At 38.6% G+C, this 16,205-nt stretch overlaps 1 protein-coding gene across 5 annotated transcripts in view; it reads right to left on the minus strand.

Moving 5' to 3' along the window:
* The window catches only part of LOC109194487 (Fc receptor-like protein 5), a 67,778-nt gene that overhangs the window by 4,864 nt on the left and 46,709 nt on the right, over window positions 1–16,205 (minus strand). For 3 of the 5 annotated variants that reach the window (XR_002059456.2, XR_003215491.1, XR_003215489.1), the window contains exons 3-6: window positions 4,547–4,804; window positions 2,779–2,928; window positions 2,004–2,132; window positions 1,123–1,625 (exon numbers count right to left, since the gene is read on the minus strand). Coding sequence is in view for 1 of the 5 variants with exons in the window: in XM_025901594.1 (XP_025757379.1) it covers window positions 4,802–4,804; window positions 7,905–7,935 (34 nt within the window). In the remaining 4 variants the exon portion in view is untranslated. Of the gene's footprint in view, window positions 1–1,122; window positions 1,626–2,003; window positions 2,133–2,778; window positions 2,929–4,546; window positions 4,805–4,925; window positions 5,190–7,904; window positions 8,195–16,205 lie in introns of those variants that run through there. The other 2 variants (XR_003215490.1, XM_025901594.1) reach the window with 2 other exon arrangements.

Here is a 16,205-nt window from a genome sequence, read left to right on the forward strand (position 1 = left end):
TTCAAATTATGTAATTAAGTTTAAGAAAAATAAAAGTTAATAATTTTAAAAACCACTGAAAAGTGCTTTAGCTGTAAGCTTTGTAACCTTAGTTATGCCACATGTATTTATATTTGTCCACATTTAATTTGTGTAGATTATAATATACATTTATTAATTTATGCAATATTGTTTTTTGTTTTATATTTAATTACTTCATTATCATTTATCTTACCTTGTCATTGATTTGTGTGACATAAATTAGTTTTTGTGGCACCTTGTGGGAGGTAATTTTGGTTCCTACCTAACCTTTATGGCGGGAATGTTTTTGAAGTGTAACATGTGTCATGTGCATCAGGAAGGTAACAGAGTAAGTTGAGTGCACACTGCTCTCCTGTGTTGGTGGTTATTATAGAGGATATTTTTCAGAGTGACTTTAGCCAGGCATTCACCCAGCAAGCAAAACATTCGAAAAAAAAAAGCTGTGTCTGAGAGAGATCCTTAACATTTAGAGATCCTGAAACTATCAAAGGGAATGATGCAGAAAACCCCTAACCTGTAAGGTTATTACCATATTGTTACTAGAATGCCAGAATCAGACTGGGAACCACACCAACCTAACTTCACCAACACACAAAAAACATAGTGGATACGTTCAAGACTGACATGAGTGAAGCCTTTAACTTTGAAACGTCTTCATGAACTAGACCTAACCTGGACCTGAGGACACAAATCCATGCAGTCAAAGAAAACCTGCTTTCTATCAAAGAGGCTTTTTAACACGTGACTAACATTTCCACCCGCTCCAACTCGAGTCATGTTCATGCATAAAGTGAAGCAACTATGGCTGATGGTTTAAAATGATCTTTATGCATTGTACATATGGAAGACTTGAAACAAAGTCCTGCATTTTACCCATTTTTCCACCACGTTATTGTAAACATATCTTGTTATAACCCATGTGGTGATTTCCAGCAGAAGGTTTTGTGTCACGAAGCCATGAAGGCAGACTTCAGCACAAAATAGTTCCAGTGATGTCAGAAGGTTACAAAGGCACATCTGCCTGGTTACTGTTATTTCTTCATCCCACTTATCCCGCAGATAGTTTCTATAAGGCCAGGTTACAGAGTAACACAAGAGCAATGTTTCTAAAAGTAATAATATATATATTTTTGATGCATTTAGAACAGCAGTAATACAGACAGACACTGACACATAAAATGATACATTAAACCACAGCACATATTATAAATTAAAGAAGTATTTGACAAATCTCTTACAGCAGGTTTATGAAAAACAATATCCTACTTTGTATATACAATCCTAACAACAAATACAGCCTGGAGAGTGAGCTGCACTGGTGAAGGTTTGCACTCTCAGAGTGCTCCTTCATAACATTGTGACATTCAATTTGTCCTTTAAACATAAAATTAATCAAATGCAAAAATGAGACAGTTTTCTGTTCAGTTCATATAATTTTAGATTCATACAAAATCAAACATCATTGCTGCTGAGAGGTTATTAAGGTTGAAAAGATCAGTGTAAGACTATTGCTTTAATCCCAGTGATATGTTGATTGTTGATCATCTTCTTCACACCCTCGAGTTACAGATGATCACGCCATTTCCTTTTAGCCTCAGCTCGAGCTGCAGGAAGAACAAAAACTATTTATAGTGCGACATTTTTCAAAGGTGACATTTAGTCACGTATAAGCTGCTTCATACAATCGCAACAACAACACTTCCTATTGTTTCCAGAGAACCAGCTCTGTTGACACATCATTGACTGTAACAAGGATATCAGATAATTGTCTATCAGCTTTTCTGCCACAGAAATGACTCAACAGCAGCTGGAAACTTTGCTGTGAAATGTGATACAAACAAGTGAACATCCATCCTCGCTGCAGGAGCATAAACATACTCAGACACAACCAGGAAGCTGCATCACATGGTATAATTTGACTTTGCACCACTGAATGCCCTGCTCCCCTTAATGTGGTTAGACTGAACCAAAGATTATAATACCTGTTTCTACTCTGTGGTTTCACTCAGTCAAACAGACGTTGCCTTCAGGTGACATGATGATCGTTATCTATGTGTTAGGTCTGATATCATTTGCTTGTTCTGGCTCCAAATACCCACCAAGAGCAGCAGCTTAAGAAGCAAAAGTAAAATGGTGAAAGTATAACAGTGAAGATGTCCAGGCCTCCATGAAAAAGAGGACATTTTAGATTTAATGAAGGCAGAAGTAAGCAGTAACCTCTGCTGTAGCCTTCTGACTGGTAAATAACCTGCTCTACCACCAATGCATTCACACACACACATAAAAAAATGACAATTTGGCTCACAGCACTGCATTAAACCCATAAATACTTGGTGCCAACATGGGAAACACAACAATCAGCACTGAAATTCCATCACGATTACATAATTTCATATTTCAGAACTTAATGTGAGATTTTATTATTTTGCTCATTCTTTTCAAAGCTCTTTATTTATTTATTTTTTTAAAAGGCGAGGCCTACTCATTTCAAGCTGTAAGGTTGAGGAAACCTGCAGTCAGCTGAGACTGAAGAAGAGAGGTGCACCACTAAGGTGACACCATGTACACAAGGTTAATGGGTTAAAAGTCTTACATTGTGAACTTAATGTCCAGAGTGAAATTTTAGTTTTTGTAAAGTTTACTCATTATATATGATAATAATTCATTTTTGACATTTCTTCAGCATCTATGTCCTCTGACCCCTTAAAGAAAATTGACATAAACCAACTTAATCAGGATTTTTTGAAGTTTTCTTACCTTGAGTCCACTTCCGGTAGGTGTACACAGCCAGTATAAGTATACAAGTGTAGAGGATGAACAGCAGGATGGTGCTCAAAAGTTTGGGCAGAGCGATCGGAGGTGTGGGATCAGGATCAGGATCAGGGGTTGTCACGGGGATATTATTCTCTGTTAGGAGATAAAGTTTTATCATCAGTTCTTCTGTTTAGAGCGAGCGTTACATTAAAAAAACATTAATTTAAAATCAATATTTCGTGTTGATACATATGCAGTGTTTACTGTGCGTTTCACAAAAACATTTCAAGGAACCACATCAGGACATGAAAAAAAGAGCTTCTGTGAAATGAGTCAAAGTTTTCAGCATAGAGATATGAGATGTATGATAAACCCTATACCTGGCCTACAGTACCACTTCCTGTGGTAGAACCGTTGCATATCCAGGAAGCAGCTCATATATGTGAAAAAATCTAACACACTTCGTGTGGGTGACACACTTCCAGTGACATTTCATTTCATTTGCTACAGTAATTAGATTTTTCAGATTGGTTTTATAACGAAACACAGAGTCATTTCATTTCTGGATAAGAAAGCAAATTACTGCATAAATATTTTAAACCAAATCTAAAATTCTAGCACATTTCTCTTTTGACCTTTTTATTTATTTTCTTTTTTAGTAGGGATGTCGGCCGGCAGTGTGTTCTCATTCTGGGACATCGATCAAAGCATTTATTTGCCAAATACCAGCTTCATTTACATCATAGTTGTGTGTTTAAGAAAAGAACTGGTTATTTCTCTAGTGTCTTCTCTAGACCCTAGGACTCTATGACACCAGAAAAAGCATGTGATAGAGTGCAAGATAGTGACTTTGTACTGTGTACTGTGTGCAGAAGTCAGGACGTCAGTGTCAGAGAAGTACACGAGCAGGGTGTTGCAGGACATGTAACAGGATGAGACAGTGATGAGGGGCGTGGTGGGAATAACAGATGGGTTTATGATGGGGTTGGGATGACATCAGAGATCAGCTCTGAGCTCCTTCTTATTTGAGATGGTGATGGACAAGCTGAAAGATGAGGAGTTTCTGTGGACTGTGATGTTTGCAGATGACACTGAAATTTGTATTTAGAGAAGAGTGGGGAACAGGTGGAAGAGAGCCTGGAGAGGTGGAGGTAAGGTCTGGAGATAAGATGAATGAAAGTCTCTAGAAGTAAATTAGAATACATGTTTGTGAATGTGGGACACAGTGCACAAGAGAGGCAAAGAAGAGAGTGCAGGCAAGGTGCTGTGGGCAGAGATGAGTGTCATGAGTGTGAGTTATGGAGTTATGGCAAAAGGATGACAGCAAGAATGAAAGGGAGGAATTACAAAATGATAGTTACAGCTGCTGTGATATATAGTTTGGACAAGGTAACACATCACTTCTCCCACCTCACAGCTGGAGGTGGGAGAAGTGACGATAAACAGCGAGAATAAGACTGAAAACTACTTGGTTAACTTTTGATTTAGGAATATAACACTTTAGGTTAATCAATGTCCCAGAAATGTTAAGACTCAGTTTACTCTTTAAAACTTACAGCTTTAAACCTGACTTTCACCAGGCAGCATAGAGGAGTAGACAAACTGGTGCATTATTGTGATACAGGTTTTGCTAATAGGTTGTGGTCATGTTTATTCAACAAACATCCCATTTAATCACCAAGTTATAACTGAAACTGCTTTATGTATGTAAAAGTATTTATAAGCTGTCAGACGAAAGCTTCATGAAACCTATCATCATCATCATCATCACCTCTCACTTCCAGCCAGATTTCTGGTGACTGTCCTTTTGTGGGATGAACACACTTGTAGGAGCCTTCGTTCTCCTTGGACACATGGATAAGCCTCAACCTTCCTTCAGGCTTTTTTTCAAAAAAAGCACCATTTCTGTAGAATGCTGTACTGAAATTGGACGTAGACTCCTTTGCATATTTTTCCTTATAGGAGCAGTTTAGTGTCACACTGTCTCCCTCAGTCAGAGGAACAGCAGGACCCTGCAGGATCACACCAGCTGAAATGCAGAAAGATAAACTGTGGTCTCTGACTCTGGTCTTTGTCCTCAGTTACGAAGCTGCAAAAATGTGTTTATTTTATTTTATTTAATATAAAACTATCTGGCATTGCAAGCTTACTTGTCACTCTGATGTTGATGGTGTTGCTGCACTCCCCCCTGTCAGACTCACACCAGTACACTCCACTGTCTGATGGGTAGACACCTTTGATGGTGCAGGATGACCCATTTAATTGGCCCCAGGTCTCACATGAAACAGAAGACCTTGTGGAGGTGTTTCTCTTCACTGTCCAGGTGCTGAAGCTGCCTGGCACTGCACAGCTCAGAGTCACAGTTTCATAATAAAAGAAGACTGACCTGCCGGGATGGATGCTGAGAGTAGCAGCTGCAGGTTCAAAAACATCAGGTTAAAACACATCAGTTGACATGCAGTGTGAGAAGATCAATGACATAGATGTTGAAACCTTTTCAGCCACTGCATAGATTGAAACCAGCGACTGTTTTGGACAGAAGTTTCCACAAACTCAACATTGTCAAGAACGACATGGTAATGTTAGGCTTTTAAGCCCCACGCCCCACTACCAGGGGTAAAAAGGAGGAGCTCACGTTTAATCGGTTATAACACGGTGTGAGAAATATAAGTCCGGTAAACTACTTACGGTAGGACGTTTTGCCAAAGTAGGATGGTTTGTCAGAACACCGGACATGTGTGGTATCCACAGAAACCTCTGAATCTCAGTTAAAATCTCATATAAACCATTTCTACAAAAACTAAACACAACGAAAACAAGCCATGATTCCACGAACAAAACCGAACAAGAAATTCTCCAGACTTTATGTAACCGGCTAAAGATAGGCGAGTTATCTTCCAGAGATATCAGCGATTCCAAGCACCAAGTTTCACCACACTCTGACCAAAGTTCACTGAATGAGCCGCAAAAGAAGACCACAAAAACACACAGCGGCGCAAACGCGCTAAGACAGAAATTGGGTTACCGTCCAGATTTCGCCGTTAGCCGGTAGCCACATGATTATCAGCAGTTTCCACAGCTAACTAACCGCATCAGAGCCATTTTCCGTCAACAACCTCCAATTTAGACCCACCTACAGACACGTGACTGGACGGACGTCACACGTAATTTTGGGCCCATGTTGAGTTTGGCCTTGCAAGTTCTGATTGGTTGAAGTTACGTGAACGTGGCATCGTTACTGTGATTCTACTGGCTCAAACGATTAAAAAGAGGTGTCAATCATGCAAATTGACCAAAAGAAACCAAAGTTACAGCCCCTCAGAGTTTAAAGGGCCAGAGGCCAATTAAGCGCTCCATGCGCACGGCAGAAAAGGGCCATTGCCATGTAAATGTGTGGTTAATTCTTCAAAAATGTATTAAAAAACAAGCATTTTTAGGCATGTTAATAAAATTTATTAATTACTGCTCTTTAATACCTAAAAACTTCAACCGACATGGTGTCCAATGTGTGCCAAAATTTGACATTTTTGTACAACGTCTGGATATTTATTTATTGGCAGTGCTGTAATTTTTCACTGTTTCACTTTAGAAAGATAAATCTTTGCACAGATGATATTTATATGTTGGTTACTGAATTTCTGGAATGAAATGTGAACTGAGGCATATTTTTAAAAGGGTTTTAAGCTAAAAAATAAATAATAAATTAGGCGAGGATAAAATCTACTTACTTTTTCTGTGTTCCAGTCTCAGTAACTTGGACACAGTAATATCTGCTGCAATATTTACACCTCTGATGAAATTTCACAAGTGTTAGTTTTATTTTGATACCAAGATTGTAAGCACAGAGTTTGTATTTGCAGAGAAATAATCAATTAATTTTGGGCATTTCATTTTCGAGCAGGAAGCTCAGAAACCCCTTTGGGGCTCATGGGAACAGGACAAAAAGAGAAGATGGAGAGGGCGAGAGACATGATGGGCTGTGGAGAACACACATGGATGCACATGAAGGACAGATGACATGAGGATGAAACACAAGGAGGAAAACCTGAGAACAACTAACGGAGACAAGACACAGAGGGAGGGGGAGCGAGACACACAGAAGGCGAGCAGACACAGACATAAGTGGGGAAAGCTGTAAACTCAATGACATTAGAAGAACCAAAACTCAAACCTAAAACTTCTTAACAAAGCAAAAAATCAAAAATATGTTAGCCTAAAAAAGTAACCTCAAAGAGCTGGCTCAAAGACCCAGAACCAAAACATTCTGCCAATAAGAGAGGTGAAAGAGAGGTCAAACTTCCTATCAGAATTATGCCAGCAGCTTGTTGTTGGCTATCACTAATATTTGTTAAATGTTAACCAAATATTTCAACCTTTTTTTGTTTTGTTTTTTTAAGTCATTAAAGATGTAAGAACAGTCGAAGAAACCATTAAAAGCCCACAATTACCACAACATTCACTCCCCTGATGAGTGTATGGAAACTTCTGACCATGAATGTTCAAGAAAGGTTAATGTTAGCTTCAGGGAAACTAATCCATGTAAATATTCCACCATGTATGAAGTGATGGGAGTTATAACAACCATGACAGCTGATGTCGCATTAACGTGTACGAGAGGAATTCAAATTCAAAATCATAAAACGCACAAAATCAGGAATCTGCCCAACTAACAGGGGCTTAGAGACAGGGTAAACCCAAGGACTCAAGTCATCAGTCCATCACAGAGCTAAACGTTCACAGACAACCATCCTTACCTGTGAACAATTTAAATAACTAGTTAACCTAACAGGCATGTGTTTGGACCGTGGGAGGAAGTTAGACTACCAGGAACTCACACAGTCCAAACAAAGACGCAAACTCCACTCAAAAGACCCTTTAACCCTTTGGCTCTAATACTAAGCCAACATGGCTCATTTCTCAAATGATTTACAGAAGAAAAACACAAATATGCTTTCTGATGTGCACATGTAGCAAAGTGTTTTAAAGAATTTCAAAAGGTTTTTAAAACTTTAATCATCATTTAAGAATTGACTCATTGCAAATGAGAAAAACTGCATACAAGCTATAAATGTAAAAACAAACAAAGATCTGTAGTTGACAAATATGGAATAAAAAGTCAGTTTTCTTACTGATCATGAGGCAGACTGGTGCGATCATCATCCTGTTTTAAAGTTGACTTTGTTTGAAGTCTGAAAATGTCATGAGCATTTCGTTTCAGTAAGTAAGGAAAGAGACGACAAGCTTGTTAAGACATGTACATGGGTGAGAGCTCTGAGTGAGACTCACACCCAACTGTAGTCCGCCTTCTTTATTTATACACTCAATGTATAGTTTACACAATGTATAGTTTCATAACTCTGTTAAGGGTAAAGGCGTGCTTCCCCTTTCAACAACTCTACTGCACGTCTTCGTCCTCATGCATATGGCATAATCTTCCCGTTTCAAGTTCCTTAGGCGTTTCCTGTTTTTCTCTAAAAGTAGTTGAAACAGGTTTCACAAGCGGTTACACAAAAGTGGTTATTTTCCACTGCAGCAGTATGTATGCTAAAAACGTAAAACATAGACTTTATAAAAAGGTATAATAAAACAGTAAAATCTCTTAACATATTCCCTCCTGTTTTTATGAATTTAGCAGTGTACATAATCATGGTTTTACACATATCAGAATATGACCTCTTGTTTTCACATTTTCGATCACTTCGTCATTAGAACCATAGTTTATGAATAATTACAACACTTTACACAAAATCATCATCTCCATCGGGATCATCCTCATCATTGTATTCATTCATTGATACTGAAACGTAAGCCGTTAATGATGTAAAAATCATCTTAGTAATCATTTTCCTTAAACATGGAAGAATGCATGTTGAAAATACACAAAATAACAGGAGTAAAAACATAGACTTTATAAAAAGGTATAATAAAACAGTAAAATCTCTTAACAGAAAACAATCATTTAAACCACATCCTGTCAGCCTTCTCACACCGTACATAGTGTACACCCACAAAATAACATAAAATAACCCATCAAGTACCCTATGCTGGACCTGCAACACCTTTGCATTTATATGTATAGACCCTAAAGTCTAAATGTCTTGTTTCTTTCTGTTCCTTTTTAAAAAGTAGTTGAATGTGCGGACTGTAAAACAGAGTTTTACAGATGGAACATTTTCTGTATTAATATTACAAATATAAGCCACGGTTACATAAACTAGGCCTAAGGTTGTACATTTGCACAGTGGTATTTCTGCTAAAGTGTAACACTCAATTCAATTTTATTTATACAGCACCAAATCACAACAACAGTCACCTCAAGGCTTTATATTGTAAGGTAAATCCTACAATAATACATACAGAGAAAAACCCAACAATCATATGACCCCCTATGAGCAAGCACTTTGGCGACAGGGGAAAGGAAAAACTCCCTTTTAACAGGAAGAAACTCCAGCAGAACCAGGCTCAGGGAGCGGCGGCCATCGCTGCGACCAGTTGGAGTGAGAGAAGGAAAACAGGATAAAGACATGCTGTGGAAGAGAGACAGAGATTAATAACAAGTATTAGGTGTTCTGATAACGCCTGGTGGTAAATCCCAAAGAAATCTTGCCAAAGGCTATTTGAGGCAACCAAGTCTTGAATACTTTATCTTGGCATGTTACGCCAATTTGGCATTAAAAAGTGGTCAATAAAAAGAATAGAACAAGAAAATAAAATAAAAGAAGTTGCTCATCACAACTTTGATGTCAAGTAAACATACACAGATTGTCTAAAAAGCTGCACTTCTAAGAATTCATATTAAATGTCTTGAGCTTGCATTGCACCCAAGGATTCTGTAAAGTATTTACATACTGTATAAAAGATGTCAGTACAGTGCTCAGAGGCACCAGGTTAAAAACTATTAATACCAAGATGCAGTTTACCAACATGTCTGAGCAAATTTGTGAAATAATGTAAATAGTCTACTATGGCCTATTAAGAAAGAGATCACAAAAATGTAGTGGTTATCCCAAGCATAAAAGTATGTTTTGTTGATATAGTGCAATGTAAGCGCTAATGGAGTTTTCAGAGTCTAGACAGTCAAAAATGCTCATTGTGTACACAAAAACAGATATCAATCCGGATAGTGGTTAATTCAACAAGGACACTAATGGCGTGTCCAAAACCATGGGCTGCATCCTCCTGAGGACCCGGCCTTCGTGGTCTACATGGGCCGGGTCCTCAGAAGGTCCGATAGGCCGGACGTAAAGGCCGGACAGTCTAGCCTTCAGATTTGCGTCACTGCTGTCTCGCTGGAGTTAAATAAACTCAGCCGTCTGCTGCTTGCTATCTAAAACATAACAGGACGATGGCGTAAATTCTCGACTGTCTCATACTTCTGTTTAATCAATTTTCTGTTTTACGTTTATTCAGCTGTGTGAAAACCCAGAGGAACCCACCCGGGGGATTAATAAAGTTTTAATTTATCTAATCTAATCTAATAACTTTAATCCAGCCAAACCGATTTACTCAGGAACAAATCAAACACTGAAAAAAGCCAAACAATAACATTTTCAAGTTATCTAAGTGACTTATATATCACGTTTAACCAGAGTAGCGAAAGACCGCGTTGCTCTGAAAATGATGTGCCGGGAGTTTGCCGTTCTCGGCAGCTCTAGTGACCCTCGAGCTCCCGGCGAGCTATCGAGCTGGTGGGTAACAGACGTCTCTGAAAACATCGGAGCACTTTTGCAAATATGTGATATCTTGATCTAAGGAGCTTGGAAAGAAAAGCGTCTGGACCTCTTTAAGTTGCTTGAAGACGTTTCACCTCTCATCCGAGAAGCTTCTTCAGTTCTAAGAGTCAAATGGTGGAGAGTCCCAGATTTAAACCCAGTGGGAGTATCCAACCAAAGAGGGACAGAAGGACCCCCTGATGATCCTCTACCTAATCACATGAGCCAAGGTGTGAAAACGGGTGTGGGTCACAATCAGCCAAGGTTTCGGGTGAGCTCATTGTGAAACCTAGCCCCACCCTATTATGTGATTTCCTGAGGTCAGATGGCCCAGGGTGTGATTGGGCGTTAAGGTGTCACATTGGACATAAATGGCTTCTTTGAAAGTCACAGTGGACATAAATGGCTTCTTTGAAAGTCACAGTGGGCATAAATGGCTTCTTTGAAAGTCACAGTGGACATAAATGGCTTCTTTGAAAGTCACAGTGGGCATAAATGGCTTCTTTGAAAGAAGCCATTTATGTCCACTGTGACACCTTAACGCCCACTCACACCCTGGGCCATCTGACCTCAGGAAATCACATGATCACTGAAATCACTGTGAGCGACCATCTTTGAACAGAGGCGGTGGCCTACGAAACCAACTGTCTACCATCTATAATTCAGTTTTGAAGGCGTCTGGGAAAGGACGTTAAATCTATACTGTAGATCTGTGCAAACACAGAATACTGATTAGCAGCAATAAAACAATTAATATAACAATTAAATGAAATAGGCTGTAATTGCATGTAGCTTGCATGTATGCTGTTTTTCTTCTTTTCATAGGTCTGGTAATATGTGTTTAAACTCAGTGAGTTGTGAAGTCTTTTCTTCTTCCTCATTATTAGTAGAAAATGCCCTTCTTTAATTATTATCAGTTCAAAGTTCAACATAACTTGTTTTTTGGCAGAAAAAAAAATACATATCACCACACAAGTGATGGGTCTGCCTGGCACAGACCCACTGCTGGAACGAGACAATTCTACTACAACAGCAAAAGCAAGACACAAGTCACCAAAGTTCTTTGTGTTACTTGTGCACGAGGGAGAGAACAGTGACGAGCGCCGTTCCTTCGCTTGACCCCAGTTGCTCTCGTCTGCTCCCTCATAGCACTTCTCTTTATTGTCGTTACATGAATATGCATACGTTCATTAACCCATGACGTCTTACATAGGGATACATGTGAACAAAGAGTACCTTGTCTGTGTGTCGTATAGGTATGTGTGTGGGTGTGTGTGTGTGTGTGTGTGTGTGTGTGTGTGGTGGGGGGGGGTCAAGATGTGACCCTGTGAAGACTCCCCGAAGCTGGTGCCAGGAGTCCAGTCTAGGTGTCTTCCTATACCATAAATCAGTAAGAGAAGGTACGACCTCTCTCATGACAGGCTGCCATCCAGGCTGTAAGTGAAGCGGCAGGGAAAGCCACAAGGTGGCTGTGAATTAAGAGGGCTGATCCATGGCGATCACCCCCGGCTGCGTGTATGATGTTGCAATATCCAAAATGCCTAATGACCCCAGGATACATCACTAAAGATGCATGCCAGTGCATCGAGGAGATGTTTCTTGCACAATCATATCAAATGTCTCTAAACACATATGTATTGTTAACTTAAAAAAATGTCCATGACCAAAAACCAACACACAGTTCTTTTGAGATCAATTTATGTTCTGCTGTGAGACCAAGCTGTTGGACAAGCTGTCAGTTTGGCTGTTCTTGCTCTTCTCTCAGTGGAATCTCTTCTTGTTGTGGTTCTGCTTGCCCATTGTTTGGATGATTGCTTTGTCCTCTATTTTGTCTTCCTGTGCAACATAAGACAAATTATTTGCTTCTCAAAATCGATCATTAACATTTTATGTTGTTTGGACACTCTGGTCAACATGTGGTTAAGCTAACAAACTCGCATCTTAGATTGTGAAAAACAAGAAATATCTCAAATTTAAAGCAAGAAAGAGTAAAAAGAGAAAGTATTGGTATGTTAAAGAATTCTTCATGTATTATGCAGTTTTTCTTCTGAGATGAGAGGGCCGACAAAATTAACATGGAATAGCTTTAAGCTATAGCAGATCACCAAGCACTCCACCCTTCAGTTATGTGAGATGTCATATGTTTATATTCATAGCACAGACTGATTTTTAAACTTTTATTTCTTGATCTTGTTGTAAATTAAAGACTCTTGTAGGTCTGATATTAGACACCTTTTGTCAAGCAGGTGTATTCATATCAATCTGATTGATTTTGTTTGATGCCCAACTTAATAAACTGGCTGCATCTAACTGTTTTACTTGCTCATTTACATTGAGTGATGTTGGCTGGAGATTTTAGAAATTGTATAATACAGCAACTATAGCCATATATTTTAGATTTAGTATGAAGAAACATGGAGGTTTTTGTTTCTATATTGCATGAGAATAACACTGCTGATAACACTGATATTACCACTTGATTACATGTGGTAGTTTCTGTGTAATAAGCAGGAAGTTATTACCATATTCATGATAACTGATTGAAACAAGCATCAGGAAGTCTTGAAAGAACTGGAATTAATTATTAGCATTTTGCCTAAGTCAATTTAAAGGAATAATACATATTAATACATTAGATTCGCATATGAGTGTAGAGGATCCTCTTTCACAGCATAGTTTATATCTGGATGACAATACATGATATGCTAAAAATATTTCAGGCAGGAAAGAAAGTGGAAGACATGTTTAAAATGTCCAGTACACACAAATACAATGCCATCCATGTTCTCACAGTTGTCCAGTTCAGGGTTGTGGGTTGCGCAATACCACCATCCTGTGCAGCATTCATCATTAACTGGCCTCTAAGCAACCAAAGATCCTGTCAGGGTACCTCGGTTGACCCAGTGTTTTATATTTATAGTTTTTGAGTGTTGTTTATTTATTATTGTTTATTCTTTGACTGATGTTCTCTCCTAGTTTAATTTCTACCACTCTTGAGTTTATCTTATTGTTTGGGTTGTCTTGTGTGTTTTATGGTTCCCTTTATGTCATTGCTTCATCTGTGTGCCTTTACTCAGTGTGTCCCAGTTAAGTCAGGCTTGTCTTCATGTTGGTTTTGTCATTTTGTCTCTCTAGCCATGTCTCTCCTTCCCTCTCTCTCCCCTCATGTTTCTTCCTCTCTGCGTCCCTCGCCCCTCTTGCTCATGTGTTTGTTTCATTTCCTTACCTGTTCCCATGTTCTTCTCCTTGTGGTTCATCCTTTGTCTCCCCAGTCTGTCATGTGCGTCTGTTACTGTCTGTCTTTCCTTTGTTCTATTGTCAAGAGTACCTGTCTGGGTTTCAGTCTGCATTCCACTTCCTGTTTTTTATTTTCATGATACCTTATCTCATGTGCATTGTGTTCAGTTTGCTTCCGCTGTCTCGTTATGTTTAATTTCTTCCTGCTGTGCTCCCATGTGTTTCCACTTTCCTTATCATCCCTTTGTGTAGAGGTTGTCTCAGTCTTTCCTTGTACCTTGTCTAAGTCTCTTCTCCCCTCCCCTCATGTTTCATGGTTTCCTAGTAGTTTTCCCAGTTCAAGTTATTTTTACATTCTGATATTTACTTATTTCTTATCCGTATCTGTGCTTGGATCTGCACCTCACCTCACATGATCTGCAACAGCAGGTCCTGACAGATCTAGCCTCCTTCAGCAAGCAGCACCAAGCCGCTGTTTGGAAGGTCTTTGAACAACAATTTCACAGAAACAGACTGTCATATATGGATGATCTGATATTGTCGTGTTGGTGTTGTTCCCAGATCAACATAGTAAATGTTGTTCCAGGATCAACATTGCAAGTGACCAATCACATTGTTGTGACGTTCTTCATTTGCGCGCCAAGCCATTCGTGCATTTATGAAATTCCAATGTTGCAAGGACAATATAAATTCTGCTTAGCGTTTATTAAAGGGTCAGGGTCAGGGTCAGGGTCCGTTGATCGGCGGACAGAGGCGGTTTCTCGCAGCTTAAGTACAGTTTTTTGTTTTACGGCGGTTTTTCCCGAAGTCGCAAAAGTATGACGTCACAACATTCTGATTGGTCACTTCCAATGTTTATCCTGGAACAACATTTACTATGTTGATCTGGGAACAACACCAACACAACGATATCAGAGCATGCGTCATATATATAAAAAAATACACCATTATAATTTGTGTGTAAAGTAAAATTATTAATTTACCTAAATTTACCTAAAATAGCATATTTGAATGCACTGGAATATTTTAATTATATTATTAGAAATAAACCACTACAAAAGTCAGTGGGTGGAGCTATGAGGACACCACACCTCCGAGCCATTGACCTATGCTGTTGAAGTTGGAGTTGAAACCAGTCCATTGGTTTATGTAAACATGGATCTAGGATGCAAGTCCTCATAACATAGCTATCCACTCACAATGAATTTCTGAGTGGCTGTTTTCTAATGATAGACATTAAATATTCCAATATGATATTTTAGGCAGAAAAAGCAAAAGATTAGATATTATTTTACTTTATACACAAATTATAACAGTGCCTTTTTTAATAGGACACTCTGTATCTGTAAAATTGTTGCTCAAAAAACTGCCAGTTACATTGTTCTTGCTTTAACATTGTTTTTTCTTTTGGATTTTGGATTTTTCAATATGCAAGTGGATGGCTTGGTGTTACTTGCTGCAGGAGAGGCTGGATCTTTGGATGGTTAGAGGTCAATCAATGACGAACGTGGCACAGGCCTGTGGTGTTTCGACCCACAACCCTGAACTGGACAAACAGGAGGATATGGATGGCATCTTATTTTTCTGTACTGGACATTTTAAACATGTAATTTACCATATTATATATTATCATCCAGATATAAACTCTGCTGTGTAAGAGGATCCTCTCATACTCATATGTTAGTCTAATGTATTCACATGTATTATTCTTTTAAACTTAATTATTAGCTTTTTGCATGCAAGTGTTTCCAGTTCATTACAGACTTCCTGATGCTTTTTTAATCAGTTATTATGACCATGGTATTAAATTCCTGCTATTTACAGAAACTGCCACAGCTGTTCTCTGTGGTCATCACTATTCTTAAGTTTGTTTTGGTTATTTATGTGGTTATCTATATGTTATTAAATAAAATCAATTGCAATTTGCAACACTGCCTGATTACACAGAAACTCTTATTACACAGAAACTACCACAGGTAATTGAGTGGTAATAACTTGCCACATTATCAAGTTCTCCTTTAGGCCTTTTTACCAAGCTGGATTATATTAAGTGGTTTTTAGTGAAATGTTTTAGTGAAATTATACAAAAAGTGCCTTTTAGGGAAAGACTATTTCAAGTTCAGTATGCACTGTAGAGGAAGAAACATTGCTCCAGCAAACAGTCACATGCACAATTAATAACTGTATGAAAATCTGTTCAGGTTTTTTCTTGTTGTTGTTGTTTGTTTGTTTGTTTGTTTGTAAGACATTTTTTAATTAAAAGAGAAGAAAACTGTTACTTACACTTTTGCCAAAGTTTCTAGAATTTGCACCAAGCAATGACAGCAATGACAGCAATGACAGTGATGACAACGCCACCAACAATGACACCAATGGCACCGACACTAACAGGGTTGTTAGTGTTATCATTATCATTACCTGAAAAACACAGAATCAGTATGTCAACTTTTTTTTTTGTTTTTTTTCTAACCATAGTCTTCT

The sequence above is a fragment of the Oreochromis niloticus genome, linkage group LG3 (assembly GCF_001858045.2).
Source record: "Oreochromis niloticus isolate F11D_XX linkage group LG3, O_niloticus_UMD_NMBU, whole genome shotgun sequence".
Classification (NCBI taxonomy): domain Eukaryota; kingdom Metazoa; phylum Chordata; class Actinopteri; order Cichliformes; family Cichlidae; genus Oreochromis; species Oreochromis niloticus.